The 19607-nt window shown below is 45.2% G+C and overlaps 1 protein-coding gene across 2 annotated transcripts; it reads right to left on the bottom strand.

Annotated features, from left to right (window-relative positions):
* Positions 1-76: 76 nt before the first annotated feature.
* On the bottom strand, positions 77-18355 carry LOC118366293 (podocalyxin-like). 2 transcript variants are annotated; one of them, XM_035748851.2, is made up of 8 exons: positions 17895-18355; positions 4189-4866; positions 3794-3986; positions 3655-3678; positions 2477-2609; positions 2223-2266; positions 1952-2074; positions 77-1806 (listed from the first exon to the last, which is right to left on the bottom strand). In XM_035748851.2, exons 3-8 carry the CDS (start codon positions 3941-3943, stop codon positions 1612-1614), a joined length of 669 nt encoding a protein of 222 aa, XP_035604744.2. In that variant the 5' UTR covers positions 3944-3986; positions 4189-4866; positions 17895-18355; the 3' UTR covers positions 77-1611. The 2 variants fall into 2 exon arrangements, with proteins under 2 accessions (XP_035604744.2, XP_035604742.2); XM_035748849.2 differs by having other exon boundaries at positions 3794-3989; positions 17895-18353.
* Between the last annotated feature and the right edge of the window lie 1252 nt (positions 18356-19607).

The raw sequence follows: 19607 nt of genomic DNA, 5'->3' as shown, positions 1-19607 counted from the left end.
TGTAACTATACATTTTGTATTTTGATTGTTTCATCAATTTACCATTGGTGAAAAGTTACAAAAAATACTACACCTGTTTGAAAGAAGTGTGTTTTATTGGCAAATCTTTATTGGTATAAGAAAACATGGCTGCCCTGGTCATGATAGACGAGGCACAGCTTCCAGTGTGTCAGACCCCCTGTTGTTTGGCTTCATCAGCAAACAAACCATAAATACATACAACTGCTAAATATTTTCGTGTAAAAGAAATAAAATACGAGTGAGCGACTGTACAGAACTAATGACAAACGACACAAGAATAAGTGGTGGATTGTTTGGTGTTTTTTTACAGCTTAAATATAATTGGGGATTATTGTGTCCATGTGAATTATACATGAATTGGAATACATTTTGCCAGATAATCACATGGATATTTAAATACCCTTTTTTGTCAAATCAACTGAATAGAAATGTAACAAACAACAAATAAAATGTGCCTATGTAACCTTCAACATCAGCAAACAAGAAAATATGTATCTTTAGGGGCCAGCTTCCCTGATACAGAGCAACCACAGTCCTAGACTAAAAAGCATAGTTGAAAGGGCTCTTAAGTCCAAGGGTTGGCTTTATCTATGTCCAGGAAACTGGTCCTAGGTCAAGTTCTTTAGAATTTTCAAACGACTATTTACAGTGTTTTTTTTCCCCCTTCATATCTGTAGACGCTCCCGTCCCAGCAGCGTCTCCATGGAGCCCGTTGTTTCATTAGTGTGGTTCACTGTGCTCAGTAGAACCAGTAAATGGCTTCTATACAGCAGCCAATGCCAGGTCGTCAGAGCTGAGATTCACTAGTAGTTTAATTCATTCACCAGGATGATTATTTCACTTTATCCTGAGGTCATTTTCTCTAAATCAATACTATTGAGATTTAACCATAAAGGCAGTGTTACAGTTTACAAAGTTTCAGCTTCCATTTTCTCTGAAAATATAAGAAAATAATATGTACAGGTGCTCAAGTGTACAATTCAATGCACTTTCGGGGATTATGTTGATTACAGCATAAAAACATGCAGATTTTAGTTTAGACCACTTCATAAACTCCACCCTGATTTTGGTTTTCCCAATTTAAATCAATAACTGTGAAGCGGTACATCAAGTACCTTAAACGCTCAATGCCTCTTAAAATGGGATTGTGTATGTTTGAGAGTTACATTTCCCAAATATTGAATATCTCCTAAAACTAGACACAATGTTGCTTGGTGTAGTATCCACTAAATGGCCTGTTACTTTTCCATGGCCACAGCGATGGGACTCAGACACCCGTTTTAGGCCGGATGGGTTTCCAGAACCTGTCATCTGGGTGTTTATTTTCTCCAGATTTGTCAGGTGGTGTCTGTCGTTGCCTTGGGTCTGGTTCAGTGGGGAGGAACATTAAAAGTGTTGCGGATAGAAATGCATTGTGCAATTCTCAAATACCATTATTTAAAGTTGTGTATATATTCTATATATAATACATTTCTACCTGCAACGTTGGGAGCTAGAACCCTCTACTAAACATGGCCCTTGTAACGGTGCAGGGAAGGGAGAGTCAGTTGGTCGAGGGATTATAGTAGCACCCCTGTCTGTTCCACTCCTCTACAAGTGAGTATCCTCCTCATCTGGCATGTCCTCTTTGAGCAGGCTGTCGATGGGGACAATCCAGCTGTCGTTGAACTCTCCGTACAGAGCCACCTTCTTCTCCTGCATCTCCGGCTGCACCTCCATCACCTCCAATGTGGGGTTGTCATGGTAACCGTCCTCCACTGTCTGCAGCTCCTCCGTCAGGTGTTGCTGTTGAGAGAAGATAAGGGGAGATTTCGGGTGAGGACCCTCTGAAAGCATAGCTCAACTATTATTAGTAAGTATTTTAGGAAGAATGTGGACATATCACGGACAGACATTGATTGTAGAGTAGTTTGATTTTCAAATTGTTTACTTGGAGGTTCTTCCGGTAGGACTTGCGGTGGTATGAGGCGTAGATGGCGAAGCCTACAATCATGGCCAGCAGAGCTCCGCAGGATGCCAAGATGGCAATCAGGGTCATGTTGTCGCTTGGTTTCTGACAGAATAGATGAAAAAGTAAATAAGGACCCACTCTGGCACGCCTCCCTCCAAATACAACCTTTACATGTTCTCTAGTAGCCAGTTTATGATGACATGCATTGTGAACTACAAATATGTAGTTCACAATGTTTAATTAGACTTACTCTGGTGATTTCCTCGTAGTATTGCTGCACGACAGAATTGTCCACTAAAAAAAATCAAAGGAAACTTTCATTTACAAATGTTCATTTCTGGTACTTGACCTTGACAGCAATTGGCTCAAACCCTCTCAAATAGTATGCATTTAAACACAATTCATACAACCAAGACTAGCATTAGGAAATGGGGTGTGTTAGTTGTGCTCTATTTAATTGCTTTGGAAGCGTCTGAATCGTGGGGACTGGGTAGTTTTACTTACCTTTACCGGTCATTACCACGCTGTCAAAGGTAGTGTGTCCGTTGTTCTCTCTCACAGTCAGAGTACAGTTAGCGTCGTGCATCTGAGACATCAGCTGTCGACACAGCTCCTCCAGGTCCTTCCTCTCGTAATTCTGACGAGAGAAGAAAACACATTTGTAAGGCTCTAAGTTGCATCAAATGTTTCCATAGTTTATGAACAGGACAAAAAACAATCAACATGCCTTGTTTAGTGAATCTATCTAAAGAGTGGCAATTGCTGAGCTGATGTCATTTCACCATGATATCATTACAACCATTGCTACAATGCTGGTTTTGGTGAGTCGAGGGAAAGGTCAAAGGTGGGACGTCAGCATTTCCCGCACAATGAGGTGTCAGTTATTCTTGGCCTTTCTGAAGCAGAGCAGCTGTTCATAGACAGCGAGGAAGAACGTGAGAGAGGTGTGGGAAAAACGGAAACCAGCGAAAGGCAGGAAGGTTTCCCACTAAGACACTTTTTCCACCCAATGCCTGCAGAATCCTTTTTAATAATATGATGCTCTACTTCCACTACTTCCTGTCCTGGCTTTGGAAACGAGTGTCGCTCTGTGTTGAGAATAGACGGGTTGGTTGTTCAGCAACAAAACAGAAGCTGGGGCAAAACAGATGGTTTACTTAAGATTGTCAACATGTTAACTCGGTCTCCAAATGTTTATTGAAAACCTAAATACATTTGCACAATGAGCACTTGTTGTCTTTCAAATACATTGTTACAGTTGTTGGTTAGCTAGCTGGTAGATTTTTATATTAGCATAGAAATTATATCAGTCAAAATACCTCAAGACATGGTATCAATGACAAGATAAAAATAGCTGAAACGCACCACCTACGATTCCCCACATGGCAGCTTGTCATTGTTGCTAACCAACTGGCCATCCAGAACCACAACAACACACAGAATTCTGCCTCAGCGTGCACATTGTTTTCATGACGTTGTCAGCTAACCCATCTATAGGACCAGGGGAAGGGTAGAGGTCAGAGCAGGCTTTCACCATCCTGGTCTTTGAGGACCACTCTGTAAAGATGGTTCCAACTGCAACTGAGGATTTGTCATTACATTTGTCATTTGAAACCGAATGTAAACGCAGACCTAAACTCGTGAGCAAATCTAGGATGACAGTAGAAAGGAGAAACCCTTACCTCTCCATTTTGGGACTTGACAAACTGTAAAAATCAGGAAAAAAAGACATAGTTCAGGTCATATTTGTGTGCGTAATGATTCAGAAGATTTTTCTTGAATCAGACTGACAAGTCTTATGTTAAACTCTTTCTGTCATACCGTAAAGGTCTTGGGAGGAGTTGTAGTCTCAGCCGTGGTTGTAGACACCATCCTTCCCTGTGTGCTGGTCGTGGTGGTAGCAAGACTGCTGCCTGAACCCACACGGCTGGATGTGGAGGGGGATGGGAAGGAAAGGACGATGCTGACCATGGGGTTGGGCCATCCGATGTTGTAGTTGAAACCTCTGTGACTTCTTCTAGAAGCATAAATAAGAGAATGGACAATTTTGTCTGTTGAATGTTCTCTCACTTCCATGGTGTAATCACACATGACCGCATGGGATAAGAACTGTTCAGCTTTTAGGGTTTTAATTCCTTTGAGACTACAGCCAAACTCTGTGCTGGGTGAGTGATAGGTGTTTTGAGGTGAAATGGTATTGGGAGATAGACCCTCACCTGTAGTGTCCGGGGTGGTCTGAGTGAGGGTTCCTGAGGACCCAGAGGCCCCCGTTCCAGCAGTACCCACGGCAGTAACAATGCTGGTCCTGGGTGTGACTCTGGCTGTCGTGATTGTGGCTGTGTTAGAGGCTACACTAGTCACCTGAGTTGATATCGGTGACGGGGTGGCTGTGTTAGAGGCTACACTAGTCACCTGAGTTGATATCGGTGACGGCGTGGCTGTGTTAGAGGCTACACTAGTCACCTGAGTTGATATCGGTGACGGGGTGGCTGTGTTAGAGGCTACACTAGTCACCTGAGTTGATATCGGTGACGGGGTGGCTGTGTTAGAGGCTACACTAGTCACCTGAGTTGATATCGGTGACGGGGTGGCTGTGTTAGAGGCTACACTAGTCACCTGAGTTGATATCGGTGACGGGGTGGCTGTGTTAGAGGCTACACTAGTCACCTGAGTTGATATCGGTGACGGGGTGGCTGTGTTAGAGGCTACACTAGTCACCTGAGTTGATATCGGTGACGGGGTGGCTGTGTTAGAGGCTACACTAGTCACCTGAGTTGATATCGGTGACGGGGTGGCTGTGACGCCAGCTGTAATTGTGGCGGTGATAGAGGCTGTATATGAAGAGGATGAGGGTTGTTGCTTTGGATTAGCATCAGTACAGTGAAGTAGAAGACCTGGAGTGAACAAACACAAAACAGTGTTAACTGTTTAATCTGAAGCAAATATTACATAGGCCTAACTAAATGTAATCTACTTGGCTAAATTTACATGGAAATAATGCCATCTCTGTTTAATTTCATTCTCTCTCTGTTTCTCTATTCATAGTAAACAAGACAGGATGCTCCAAACCCAACCTATGGGCTTGCCCCAGCGCACCGTGAACAATCCTGGACCACGTTCTCAGGCTGGGACCCTAGGGATTTAGAACAATGGCTTCTATGGGATCCCCTCCCTCAACCCACACACACGTACCGCCATAGCATTAGGACTACTACTTGCTTCCTCATACTCAGTCCCGCACATACGTGGGTGCAGTCACACACTAAAAACACTCATACCTCTCTTATCTCACATGTTCATATATCAGGCCGTATACCTACATTACTAACACACTGCACTATAAATAACATACATTTCAAAGGCTACATAGGCTGTCAATTCATATAGGGCTGCATAATTCATCTAATTCACATCAAAATCGCAATATTGTCGTGCAATATTCATGTCGCAAGAAGATTCATATCGCATGCAATATTTTGAAACTCCTCTCAGCCATGTGTAGCGTCTCTTTTTATAGTTTACTTGTGGCTGCGTCACACACGCTCAAGCCCAGCCCCATCAAGCAGCGCAGCTGCTCCTCTTTAGATTCACTATAAGTTTGCATGCTGTTCTGTTAGGTCAAATGCAGTCAACAGATTGTTCCAGACAACGATGACACTTTTTTGCTTTTTAATATAAATCATTCTGTTTCTAGGATTCCAACAGTTCACCCAAGTGTTTTCATCTACAGGTAACTGCCAAAACGAAGGAAACACTTGAGTAAATGACCGATACAAAGTATATGTAATGCAGGTGCTTCCACACAGGTGTGGTTCCTGAGTTAATGAAGCTATTAACATCCCATCATGCTTAGGGTCATCAGAGAGGAAGAGGTGAAGCGAGAGATTTTACTCCACCCAAAATCTGTCCACGAAAATAAGCCCACGAAGTGAGTAATTGTTGTATGGAGGTCAATGAGTGTGTTGAATTTGATCAACAAAAAATGTAATTGCAATGTGATACGTGAGGGTTATTTGATGTAATAGAAGTTTCGTAATGGTTAGGTTGTTACGAATGCACTGATAAATGTGGCATTTTGGCAACTTACAAAATGTTTTTTATCTGAGTTGTGCCTGTTGTCATAGAGATACAGTGCATTCGGAAAAGTATTCAGACTTTTGTTATGTTAGACCCTTATTCTAAAATGTATCATATGTTTCCCCTCATCAATCTACACACAATACCCCATAATGACAGAGAACTGGTTTTTAGACATTTTTGCAAATTACAAATTCAAAACATAAGTATTCAGGCCCTTTGCTATAAGAATCGAAATTGAACTCAGGTGCATCCTTTTTCCATTGATCCTCCTTAAGATGTTTCTACAACTTGATTGGAGTCCACCTGTGGTAAACTCAATTGATTGGACATGATTTGGAAAGGCACACACCTTTCTATATAAGGTCCCACATTTGACAGTGCATGTCAGAGCAAAAACCAAGCCATGAGGTCAAAGGAATTGTCTGTAGAGTTCTGAGACCGGATTATGTCGAGGCACAGATCTGGGGAAGGGTACCAAAACATTTCTGCAACATTGAAGGTCTACAAGAACATAGTGACCTCCATCATTCTTAAATAGAAGAAGTTTGGAACCACCAAGACTCCTACTAGAGCTAGCCGCCTGGCCAAACTGAACAATCCGGGGAGAAAGGCATTGGTAACTGATAGAACTCCAGAATTCCTCTGTGGAGATGGGAGAACCTTCCAGAAGGACAACCATCTCCGCAGCACTCCACCAATCAGGCCTTTATGGTAGAGTGGCCAGACGGAAGCCACTCCTCAGTAAAAGGCACATGACAGCCCTCTTGGAGTTTGCCAAAAGGCACCTAAAGGTATCTCGGACCATGAGAAACGAGATTCTCTGGTCTGATGAAACCATGATTGAACTCTTTGGCCTGAATGCCAAGCGTCATTTCTGGAGGAAACCTGGCACCATCTCTACGGTGAAGCATGGTGGTGGCAGCGTCATGCTGTGGGGATGTTTATCGGCGGCAGGGACTGGGAGACTAGTCAGGATCGAGGGAAAGATTAATTGAGCAAAGTACAGAGAGATCTTTGATGAAAACCTGCTCCAGAGTGCTCAGGACTTCAAACTGGGGTGAAGGTTCACCTTCCAACAGGACAACAACCCTAAGCACGCAGCCAAGACGACACAGGAGTGGCTTCGGGACAAGTCCCTGAATGTCATTGAGTGGCCCAGCCAGAGCCCGGACTTGAACCAGATCGAACATCTCAGGAGAGACCTGAAAATAGCTGTGCAACGATGCTCCCCATCCAACCTGACAGAGCTTGAGAGGATCTGCAGAGAAAAATGGTAGAAACTCCATAAATACAGGTGTGCCAACCTTGTAGCATCATACCCAATAAGACTCAAGGCTGTAATCACTGCCAAATATGCTTCAACAAAGTACTGAGTAAAGGGTCTGAATACTTATGTAAATGCATTATTCCCATTTATTATTTTTGCAAAAAAAATTGCTTCGTCATTGTGGGATATTGTGTGTGTATTGATGAAGGGAAAAACGATTTAATCAATTTTTTAGAATAAGGCTGTAATGTAAATAAATGTGGAAAAAGTCATGGGATCTGAACACTTTCCAAATGCACTGTAAACGGAGGACTCCTCATGGATATAACCTGTTTTTAGCATGGACATTGCCATTGAACGCTTCCACCCTTTTAAAGTAGTCAACTGAATGGGGATTCCTATGAGTTGGGAGGAATCAGCCAATGAAGACGTTGACTACTTTAAAATGGAGATAGCATGGGCAGCGCCATTGAGGCTGTCACAGACTATAATTGCACAGATACAAAGATTAGTCCTCTATATATCTCTATGGTCTGTTTTTCACACGTGTATCTGCCCGCTCATTAGCTGGAATGGTCCCACCTGATCTCATTTCCTCCTGCCTGCCTTTTATCTTTGGGAACATGTATTTCCATTGTTAGAGCGGTCACTCTAATATTTTCTCAATATAATAGACAGTCTTTGGGCTGATGTATAAAAATGGCCAGTTGCCCATTATTTTGGCTACCATGGTTAAAAGAAAAGATCTGTGATGTTGAAAGAGGGGTCTCAAAGGAGCTTAGGGGGTTTACAGGGTGTGTGTGTCTCAATCACCAGATCTCAACCCAATTAAACAGTTATGGGAGATTCTGGAGTTGTTCCTGAGAGTGTTTTCCACCACCAACAAAACACCAAATTTTGACATTTCTTGTGGAAGAATGGTGTTCCCTCCAGTGAAGTTCCAGACACTTGTAGAATATATACCAAGGCACATTGAAGCTGTTCTGGCTGGTGGTGGCCCAACACCCTATTAAGACATGTTATTTTGTTATTTCCTTTGTTTTGGCAGTTACTTGTATATTGCAAGTCAAATCACATATTTGGTTTAAAAAAAATCACAATTCATGTTTGTTTTTTTTTTGCAGATATTGTGCAGCCCAAAATCTATACACATATGACAACATTGTTTTTCAAACACTGCTCAGTAATTGGATATTCCTGCCAAGGTTACATCCACACACACAGGCCTACAATACAGGTAGTGGACATACTGTACATACACACACACACATAAACCATACACTCTCACTCTCACCTCCCACTCCACATGTGCACTGTAGAATAAAGAGATTTGGGGGCTCTAGTCGACTCTATTCAATCCAACCTCATAAGGTTTCTATACTACTTGAATCACCCTTACAACGTTCCAACATTCCATATCAATACATATTTTCACACTCTAATAGTCATTGTATTGTATGTATGTTATGGAGTAGAGCCCCTCCTGTTGACCAGCCCGTTAAAAAGATGCTCAGCCAGGATGTAAAGATGTAAATCCAGACGTGGGGATTAATAGTGGTTGTCGGGGGCAACGAGGACATTGTCTAAAACAGCCTCTTATCAGTGTTTGTTTTAGAGGGGTGGTGGAAGAAGGGAGAGGTAAAACATTGTTGTCTCCATCTCTTCTCTTTGACAGGCAGCCTAAACTGTGGCTGCTATCCCAAACTGCAGACACGCCAATTGTTATCAGGCTCCATTGAGCAGCTTAGTAGTCACTATGAGGAGAGAACCCAGAGACACAGACAGCTCTATAGGAGGGGGAAACTCTGAATCCTCCCCCCGGGCCCAGCCTGTTTGTTTACACTCCTGCTAATGTCCCCTGGCAGCTAGTAAAGGGGGCTGCTTCAGCATTGGTAATGTCCCCTGGTAGCTAGTGAAAGGAAGTTGCTTCAGCATTGGTAATGTCCCCTGGTAGCTAGTGAAAGGAAGTTGCTACAGCATTGGTAATGTCCCCTGGTAGCTAGTGAAAGGAAGTTGCTACAGCATTGGTAATGTCCCCAGGTAGCTAGTGAAAGGAAGTTGCTACAGCATTGGTAATGTCCCCAGGTAGCTAGTGAAAGGAAGTTGCTACAGCATTGGTAATGTCCCCAGGTAGCTAGTGGAAGGAAGTTGCTACAGCATTGGTAATGTCTCCAGGTAGCTAGTGAAAGGAAGTTGCTACAGCATTGGTAATGTCCCCAGGTAGCTAGTGGAAGGAAGTTGCTACAGCATTGGTAATGTCCCCAGGTAGCTAGTGGAAGGAAGTTGCTACAGCATTGGTAATGTCCCCAGGTAGCTAGTGAAAGGAAGTTGCTACAGCATTGGTAATGTCCCCAGGTAGCTAGTGAAAGGAAGTTGCTTCAGCATTGGTAATGTCCCCAGGTAGCTAGTGGAAGGAAGTTGCTACAGCATTGGTAATGTCCCCAGGTAGCTAGTGAAAGGAAGTTGCTACAGCATTGGTAATGTCCACCGGTAGCTAGTGAAAGGATGTTGCTTCAGCATTGGTAATGTTCCCAGGTAGCTAGTGAAAGGAAGTTGCTACAGCATTGGTAATGTCCCCAGGTAGCTAGTGGAAGGAAGTTGCTACAGCATTGTTAATGTCCCCAGGTAGCTAGTGAAAGGAAGTTGCTACAGCATTGGTAATGTCCCCAGGTAGCTAGTGGAAGGAAGTTGCTACAGCATTGGTAATGTCCCCAGGTAGCTAGTCAAAAGAAGTTGCTTCAGCATTGGCAATGTCCCCAGGTAGCTAGTGAAAGGAAGTTGCTACAGCATTGGTAATGTCCACCGGTAGCTAGTGAAAGGAAGTTGCTTCAGCATTGGCAATGTCCCCAGGTAGCTAGTGGAAGGAAGTTGCTACAGCATTGGTAATGTCCACCGGTAGCTAGTGAAAGGAAGTTGCTACAGCATTGGTAATGTCCCCAGGTAGCTAGTGAAAGGAAGTTGCTACAGCATTGGTAATGTCCCCAGGTAGCTAGTGAAAGGAAGTTGCTACAGCATTGGTAATGTCCCCAGGTAGCTAGTGAAAGGAAGTTGCTACAGCATTGGCAATGTCCCCAGGTAGCTAGTGGAAGGAAGTTGCTACAGCATTGGTAATGTCCCCAGGTAGCTAGTGAAAGGAAGTTGCTACAGCATTGGTAATGTCCCCAGGTAGCTAGTGAAAGGAAGTTGCTACAGCATTGGTAATGTCCCCTGGTAGCTAGTGAAAGGAGGTGCTAAAACGACCAACCACCCTCTGCTCATTTTTGCATTAAGTAACCTTCTGTCTTATGTAACCATACCAAACTTACCATATCATACTAATTTCAGTGTCCCGAATGTATATTTACTATGTTACGCCTGGTCTATGAGACCAGGCAGGGTAGCTCGAGAAAGGAGGCTGCTTCAACATTTTAGTCTAACAGGTGGATATATCCCAGCAGGACTGAATGACAATGAAAAAAAAGTGTTTTACAGACAGTATTTCTTTGCTACATTTTAAGACAGCTTTTGGAAATGTGTAAGTCAGGAGTGATACAGTTAATTTCTGACATACGCTATGCAATGTCTTGAGAGTAGACTGTACTGATCATGCAGATATTCCATGTACAGTATGTATTTGACCTGGGACTGGTGAACTGCTCCTGTGATTTCCACACAGTGTTCTGCCTCTGAGACTCTGTGTTGTTGCGAGACGTGTGTCTCTATCTGTCTGCTCCACTATCTCCCCTCCTCTACCTCCTCTAGCTGTGGTGTCATATTTTGGGATGACCCTCTTTGACCCTGCCTGTCACCCGGGTGTCTGTTTCTTAACAGGTGACAGCATCAACCCTGAACCTGACATTATTAGCTGGGGCTGTTTTTACCTCAGAGACATTCCAGACACAGCATAACTGGGCCAAGACAGACTGACCTGCAGCCAGGTCTTATTAGCCTCTTCTTCCACCAGGCTATATTATTAAGATGGATCGCTCGGTCATTGGGTCCGATTACGTCCTGTTGGGTCTGCTTCTACAGTGGCCTGTCTCTCTCCCACGGGGTGCGACCCGGTGTCCCGGACCCTCTCAGGGCCAGACGATAGTCAGAGGGTGTGAGAACCGACCCCAATGTCCTTCCTGTTAACTCTGTTATGCAATAAGATATGGGCTTCTTTGCACTCTCACTGTGTGTGTGTGTGTGTGTGTGTGTGTGTGTGTGTGTGTGTGTGTGTGTGTGTGTGTGTGTGTGTGTGTGTGTGTGTGTGTGTGTGTGGCACATGGGGATGTGTGACTCAGTTGGTAGAGCATGACGTTGCAAACGCCAGGGTTAAGGGTTTGAATCCCTTAGGGGACCAGTAAGTGAGGGTGGTCACGTGTGCGGAGGGTGGTCACATGTGCTAGCAAGGCAGAGGTCATGGGTATGAGCCTCGGTTTGAGCCGAATCAAGAAGAAGTGGTTCTCGCTAAGCAAGCAGCGTGACATTCTTCACGTGTGTGCATGACTTAAACACAGAGAGCATGAAACACCCTACACACACCCTGCTCTGAGTCAAGACTAACAGAAACCCAAGAAAATACAGTCAGTTACTTCCAGATCTTCAAGATGGAAATGCAACAAGATGATGATAAGGCCTCTAAATGCCATATACCATAGGGTTGAGATCTTCAACTTCCCCAGTGTTTGTGTTCCTAACTCATGCCTGTGACAGTGTTATGGCTTGGCCTGTCCCACTGTGACTAACGAGTCAGTAATGGGGTCAGAGGGGTGTCTCCCTCTCCCCTGCCCTCCCCACAGGGGTCCTGTTGTTGGGTCCCGGCGGGCGTCAAGCACAATCATGTTTAGTGTGAGAGCCTCCATCCGTACACAGTTAAAGCAGAATGACAATCGGCATGGAGGGTGGAGACCTGTTGAATTGTCCTGCCTTCCTGCCAGCCATATTGTAAGAATAACCTCTGGGCCCCAGGCCCCACACAGACTACTGGTATAGAGGGAGGGGAGCAGAGGCTTATGGCGACCAGCCTGGGCACCAGGCCCCACACAGACTACTGGTAGAGGGAGGGGAGCAGAGGCTTATGGCGACCAGCCTGGGCACCAGGCCCCACACAGACTACTGGTAGAGGGATGGGAGCAGAGGCTTATGGCGACCAGCCTGGGCCCCAGGCCCCACACAGACTACTGTTAGAGGGAGGGGAGCAGAGGCTTATGGCGACCAGCCTGGGCACCAGGCCCCACACAGACTACTGTTAGAGGGAGGGGAGCAGAGGATTATGGCGACCAGCCTGGGCACCAGGCCCCACACAGACTACTGTTAGAGGGAGAGTAGCAGAGGCTTATGGCGACCAGCCTGGGCCCCAGGCCCCACACAGGCTACTGGTAGAGGGAGGGGAGCAGAGGCTTATGGCGACCAGCCTGGGCACCAGGCCCCACACAGACTACTGGTAGAGGGATGGGAGCAGAGGCTTATGGCGACCAGCCTGGGCCCCAGGCCCCACACAGACTACTGTTAGAGGGAGGGGAGCAGAGGCTTATGGCGACCAGCCTGGGCACCAGGCCCCACACAGACTACTGTTAGAGGGAGGGGAGCAGAGGATTATGGCGACCAGCCTGGGCACCAGGCCCCACACAGACTACTGTTAGAGGGAGAGTAGCAGAGGCTTATGGCGACCAGCCTGGGCCCCAGGCCCCACACAGACTACTGTTAGAGGGAGGGGAGCAGAGGCTTATGGCGACCAGCCTGGGCACCAGGCCCCACACAGACTACTGTTAGAGGGAGGGGAGCAGAGGATTATGGCGACCAGCCTGGGCACCAGGCCCCACACAGACTACTGTTAGAGGGAGAGTAGCAGAGGCTTATGGCGACCAGCCTGGGCCCCAGGCCCCACACAGGCTACTGGTAGAGGGAGGGGAGCAGAGGCTTATGGCGACCAGCCTGGGCACCAGGCCCCACACAGACTACTGGTAGAGGGATGGGAGCAGAGGCTTATGGCGACCAGCCTGGGCACCAGCAGTGGACATCTTAAAAATAAAAAGAGCCTTTCTTTATGCTGTCCTAAGGGTGTGTGTCTGCAGGTCCACTTGTGTTCTGGCATGGGTATGTGATCCTGTCTAGCTGTGTGTGAATTCATCTCTGTCCCTGTATGTGTGCCAGCCAGGCCATCCCATAATAAGGCCAGATTTATGTGCGTCTGAGCGTGAACATCCACCATGCATTGCCAGAGGCAGGAGATTAAATAAATAAATGTAGCTATCCCTCTCCAGCCCCAGACACACAAAGTCACCCTGTTAGGTGGGTGAGGGCCCACACAAAAGCCTGGCTTCCCCCGCGTGTGGCTCTGCCAGGGGGGGTTACTCCCTCACCCACGGCCCCCTACTGCGGCCCAAGCTTTTTAAGAGCCCAGTAGTCCCCCGCCTTCTTGGGGTGTCCCATTGAGAGGGGTAATTCAGAATTGGAAAGGGGGGATGAAGGGAAGAGAGGAGAAGGAGGGAGGCAGTCTTTACACAGTACTTATCCAATAGGCTCCTCCATTAAGGAGAGGGGCTGTGAATGTAAAAACACTGTGTGAATAAAAGGGAGAGCAGAGAAAGAGTAGGGAGAAAGCGGGATTGGGGGAGGTGAGTAGAGGAGGATTGTGGGAGGTGGGTAGAGGAGGATTGGGGGAGGTGTGTAGAGGAGGATTGGGGGTGGTAGGTAAGAGGAGGATTGGGGGAGGTGGGTAGAGGAGGATTGGGGGAGGTGGGTAGAGGAGGATTGGGGGAGGTGGGTAGAGGAGGATTGGGGGAGGTGGGTAGAGGAGAGTGAGGGTGGAAAAAGGGCGTTGGTCTCTGTCTGATGGTGTAAATAATATTTTTTATTTTAACTGTCTGTGACTACACAGCATAGTTGACAGGATGAAGATTATCAGCTGCCACACGGTGTGGGTCCACACACCCAAACACAACCACATTCCTAGTGCTGTGATGCCAGGTTTATGGGTGTGTTTGTGTCTATGTTGAGCTGTGGTGTGCACTTATGGTCAAGTCCAGCGCTTCTACAGCACTTTAGTCTGTAGAGGTCTGGGTCGTTTCATGAAATGAGTCCCTTTTGGTTAGTGTAACTTAGTGAATGAAAAGAAAAGTTTGATTTCACCTAATCTAACGTTCTGTCATGAACAGAAACTTAACAAAGAAACATTTTTTCCCATTTCAAGAAACATCTATAATAACAGCCTACTAAGTGCCAAATAAATTAACAGGGTTGACGATTCCGTCATAAATCAGCCATAAATCCCCTTGTGACAGGGTTGTTCAATTCTAGCCTGTCTATCTACGGGTAACCGGGTAGACATGTTCTGCTCGACACGCCAAGTTTTCCACAAATGGCCAAAAAGAGTAGAAGAGTAGATATTTAGAAAATATTTACAAAGGAATAGTTTCACCATGTTAAAACGAGACTTTAGTTCACCTAACAGGGCTGACCTTAAAATGAGGGACAGGATTTTTCCCCTTAAAATGAATCACATGAAGAAATAATCATCTTCAGGAATGACTTTATCAAAGCAACAAAATAACTAGGGCTTTATAATAATGGTGAAAATCTGGACTATCCAAATAGTGTGACCCCATCTGTAGATTCTCTACAATCAATACTATCAATAAACCAGCTGTTGATAAGCAACTGCTTGTTAAGGTTAAGGTTAGGGTACAGTTTAAAATAAGGGTTAGGGTTAGGAAGGGTTAGGACTTTATCCAAATAAAGTGTTACAAAGCTTGGAGAAATGTTGGGGTTAAAATCTTGTCACAGAGGGTGTACTGAGGGACATGTCACAGAGGGTGTACTGAGGGACATGTCACAGAGGGTGTACTGAGGGACATGTCACAGAGGGTGTACTGAGGGACATGTCACAGAGGGTGTACTGAGGGACATGTCACAGAGGGTGTACTGAGGGACATGTCACAGAGGGTGTACTGAGGGACATGTCACAGAGGGTGTACTGAGGGACATGTCACAGAGGGTGTACTGAGGGACATGTCACAGAGGGTGTACTGAGGGACATGTCACAGAGGGTGTACTGAGGGACATGTCACAGAGGGTGTACTGAGGGACATGTCAAAATGCAGAATGTTGGTACTTTAGCAAGTCTTTATTCATAATAAAAATCGAATTCATTGAATGTTCCATGTGGTCTATATTAATAGGCACTACATTTAAAGAGGCTTTTACTACTTAAAATATCAAAGGAACTCATTTTGTGGAATGACCCGTCTATTGTCTTTAGTCCTGTGTGTTGGCTGGCTTTGAGCTAAACTAAGGAATGCAGCAAGGAATACTGTATGCTATTAATCTATTGCCAGTAAATACATTAGGCAAGGAATGTTGGTAGACAACAGTGTGGAACAGTTGACATTATGGAGGAGATTGGAGTGATATAGTGGTCACCGACACTTAAGACCCAACTCTGACACACACACACACACACACACGTTTTGTTTGCTTGGCTCTTATTAGGAAACATCCGCTCTCTGTTTTCTTAGAGGTAAAGTAGAAGGGAGTTCCTAGCCAGGGCAGAGAAAGGAGTGTGAGGAGAGAGTGAAGGTGGGAGGGAGAGACCTTGTACATGTGTGTGTGTTCCTGTATGTGTGAGATGAAGCAGGGAGGCGGTAGAAGGGAGGAGGGGAGCTGAGTGAAGGTCTGTGATGCATGGTGCCAGCCACTGGCCTGATTCATGTCCACCTGGCCTGGACATGTAGGAGTGTAGGCTGCTCTGGGGTGAAGATAGAGGTGGAGGGTGTGGTGGAGCTTTATCATCCACATCAGACAGTGATGAATCACAAGGCTTTACAACACTTACTCCCTAGAGGAACTGGAAGCCTCCCTCTCCTGTACTGTTCCCCAACACTGCTGTTTAAAACCCCAATCCCCTGAATGTCGATAGTGGATCTAAATCCCCTGGCTGCCTCTGAAATGGCATCCTATTCGCTTTATAGTGCACTATTGACCAACGCTGTAATGGGCCCTGGCCACATTACAATGCACTACTTTTGCAGGGCCTTTATGGCTTAGGTAAAAAAGTGCCCTATAGAGACAATGGTGTGTCATTGCAGACGCACAGCCTGTTTAATGTCCTGTTTCCCCTCACTTTTATTAGGTGAATTTCCAGGGGAGTGAAGGAGTGAGGACTCGTCTCCCTGTCCTTGCATTTGAGTGAACCAGGCTGTGTGTGTGTGTGTGAGGAGACGGAGGGAGCTCCTCTCAGGATGGGAATCTGGTGCCACACCTTCCTTACGAACAGGGATGTTGTTAAAGGAGTTTTCCTATCTATTGTTCTCCGCTAGCGCTCTCCCATAGGCTGGGCCTAGGGAGGATGGCTGTGGGTGACAAGCCGCATCCCGATCATAACAGAGATCCTGGCTGGGTTTACCTTTTAGGAAAACACACGACATGACCTTCATGACCCCAAATAGAGGATGAAAGGGACTGGGAAGTGGTGTGTGCGGGCTAGACTCTGGACGGATATGGTCTGGTCTGGGATATTTGACCTATTCTTTTTAAAAGCACTATGGTTCGTTTGCAGAGTGAAAATGTTTTATTATACATCATAAATGAATGGTTTGTGTTCTATCAAATGGTAATGGAGGTTGATTTGTATCCAAGGAGGACATTGTTTTTTTAGTGCCTATATGCCTGTCAATAATGCTTGTCAAGCCTAACTCCTTATGTTGTCTAAGACAGTTTTGGGAAAGGGCTGAGTGAACATCCAGTCTGTTTTTGCTCGGAGACAAAAAACAAAAGCCTCCTCTACTTTTCATGAATTTATGGTGGCAAGAGGCAGGTGCGATCTGCGCGTAATTAAAGAATAACACTCCGCCTCACCATTTGGTATGAGGGTCGTCTCGAGCGGGTCACGGTGGCACTTCATTATGCGGTCCCGTTGTCTCCCTCGCTCTTGAGCACAGTGTGAGAGGAGAGGACCCGGGCGTGAAGAGGGGGCAGATGTTTCAGCTGCGCGGCCCTGGCCCTGACTCCCCGGTGCCACTCCCTCAGATGCCAAGCTCTGCTTCACTCACTCCTCGATACCGAAATTAGAGCAGCATGTTGTGAAAGCGCGCAGCTGGTATAGATTCTCACTAGTATTAGTGGGATAGAGGGCTAATAAAATAACGGTTTAATAGGAATTATATTTTGTATCTTTGGATTACTGCCAAGCAACATGTTCTTTTAGCACCGATGACTGAAAAAAAAGACTATGTCAATCGGAATATAACCAAAACTATTAAATTTTTTGATGGGAATTCCATTCAATTTTGTTTTACAAATTTACTGATTAGGCTACAAATTTCAGTGCATCATCAACTGTAAGCTATTGATGTGCGCACCTGTTGCTGAGGAGAAACACAACCTCTCATAATCAACATTGTTTTATTTATTTGTTTTTCTTTTATTATGAATTGATAAATTATGATACCAAATGTGATCTTTTCGTATGTTAACTTCTCTCATTGAATGTCTTCAATTGCTCAAATAAAGGAAAGGTGATGGTGATGGGGTCTTGTGGGTCCCCAAAAATAAAACCAACTTTGATCAAATGAAACAAAATAAATAAAATACAAAAGAATAGACACTTACCAAGTGGAAGAAGTGCCCACGTGATTCGCATTATCGTTTCCATTCTGTTTTTTTTTACGCAACTTTGTTTCATTCAGTGTTGCTGCGGCACTCAATCCGTGGTTTTAGGTATTCCGAATCAGAATGTTGAATTACAAATAGCGGATTCTTGCTGGAGACGCGTTCCGTTACGCCTATCTCATTGAATTTGTATTTGAAGTAAATTATTTTCCCAAAGTTATTGTTTTGCTGAAAGCTAAGAATTATTTTGTTTGGCGCTTCTCCCCTTCTTTTCTCCCCCTCTCCGAGTCGGGAATTTGGGGGAAAGTTTTTCTCCGGTCTCCTTGGCTGCGCTGATTGTGTCGCGTTGTTGCTCTCCCCGAGTGGCTTGAAAACGTATTGTACTTTCAAAGCGCAAGCCCCGTGGCCAGTCCAGACCCAAGTCTTCTTTACAAGTGTTCAGCTGTTACTCACAGGCCCATGGCACTGCCCATTCCAGCTTGTCATGCGAGGCAAAGGGAGATCCAATAGAATGCGTTTTTGGGCGGACTCTCAAACTGACCAACACTGAAGAACAAAGGAAACGACTCCCAAAGACTATGTTCCTTCAGTTTGCCTTATTCCAATAATGGTCAATGATACAATAAATACAGTGGCTTGTGAAAGTATTCCCCCCTTGACATTTTTCCTATTTTGTTACATTACAACCTGGAATTTAAATATATTTTTTGGGGGGGGTTGTAGTATCATTTGATTTACACAACATGCCTACCTACCACTTTGAAGATGCAAAATATTTTTGTTTTTTTACTGTGAAACAAACAAGAAATAAGACAAAAAAAGAACTTGAGCATGCATAACTATTAACCGCCCCCAAAGTCAATACTTTGTAGAGCCACCTTTCCCAGGAATTACAGCTGCAAGCCTCTGTCTCTATAAACCTGGCACATCTAGCCACTGGGATTTTTGCCCATTCTTCAAGGCAAAACTGCTCCAGCTCCTTCAAGTTGTATGGGTTCCCCTGGTGTACATCAATCTTTAAGTCATACCACAGATTCTCAATTTGGATTGAGGTCTGGGCTTTGACTAGGCATTTCCAAGGCATTTAAATGTCTACCCTTAAACCACTCGAGTGTTGCTTTAGCAGCATGCTTAGGGTCATTGTCCTGCTGGAAGGTGAACCTCCGTCCCAGTCTCAAATCTCTGGAAGACTGAAACAGGTTTCCCTCAAGAATTACCCTGTATTTAGCACCATCCATCATTCCTTAAATTCTGATCAGTTTCCCAGTCCCTGCTGATGAAAAACATGATGATGGCCTCGGGTGATGAGTAGTGTTGGGTTTTCGTCAGACATTGCGCTTTCCTTGATGGCCAAAAAGCTACATTTTTGTCTCATCTGACCAGAGTACCCCTTCTTCCATATGTTTGGGGAGTCTCCCACATGCTTTTGGCGAACACCAAACGTGTTAGCTTATTTTTTTTCTTTAAGCAATGGCTTTTTTTCTGGCCACTCTTCCGTAAAGCCCAGCTCTGTGGAGTGTACAGCTTAAAGTGGTCCTATGGACAGATACTCCAATCTCCGCTGTGGAGCTTTGCAGCTCCTTCAGGGTTATCTTTGGTCTCTTTGTTGCCTCTCTGATTAATGCCCTCCTTGCCTGGTCCGTGAGTTTTGGTGCTGGATTTAATTGTGCTCCATGGGATGTTCAAAGTTTCTGATTTTTTTATTTTTATAAC

Source organism: Oncorhynchus keta, chromosome 33, assembly GCF_023373465.1.
Source record: "Oncorhynchus keta strain PuntledgeMale-10-30-2019 chromosome 33, Oket_V2, whole genome shotgun sequence".
Taxonomy (NCBI): domain Eukaryota; kingdom Metazoa; phylum Chordata; class Actinopteri; order Salmoniformes; family Salmonidae; genus Oncorhynchus; species Oncorhynchus keta.
Note: the sequence above shows the minus strand (reverse complement) of the source record. Positions and strands in the feature narration are given on the sequence as shown.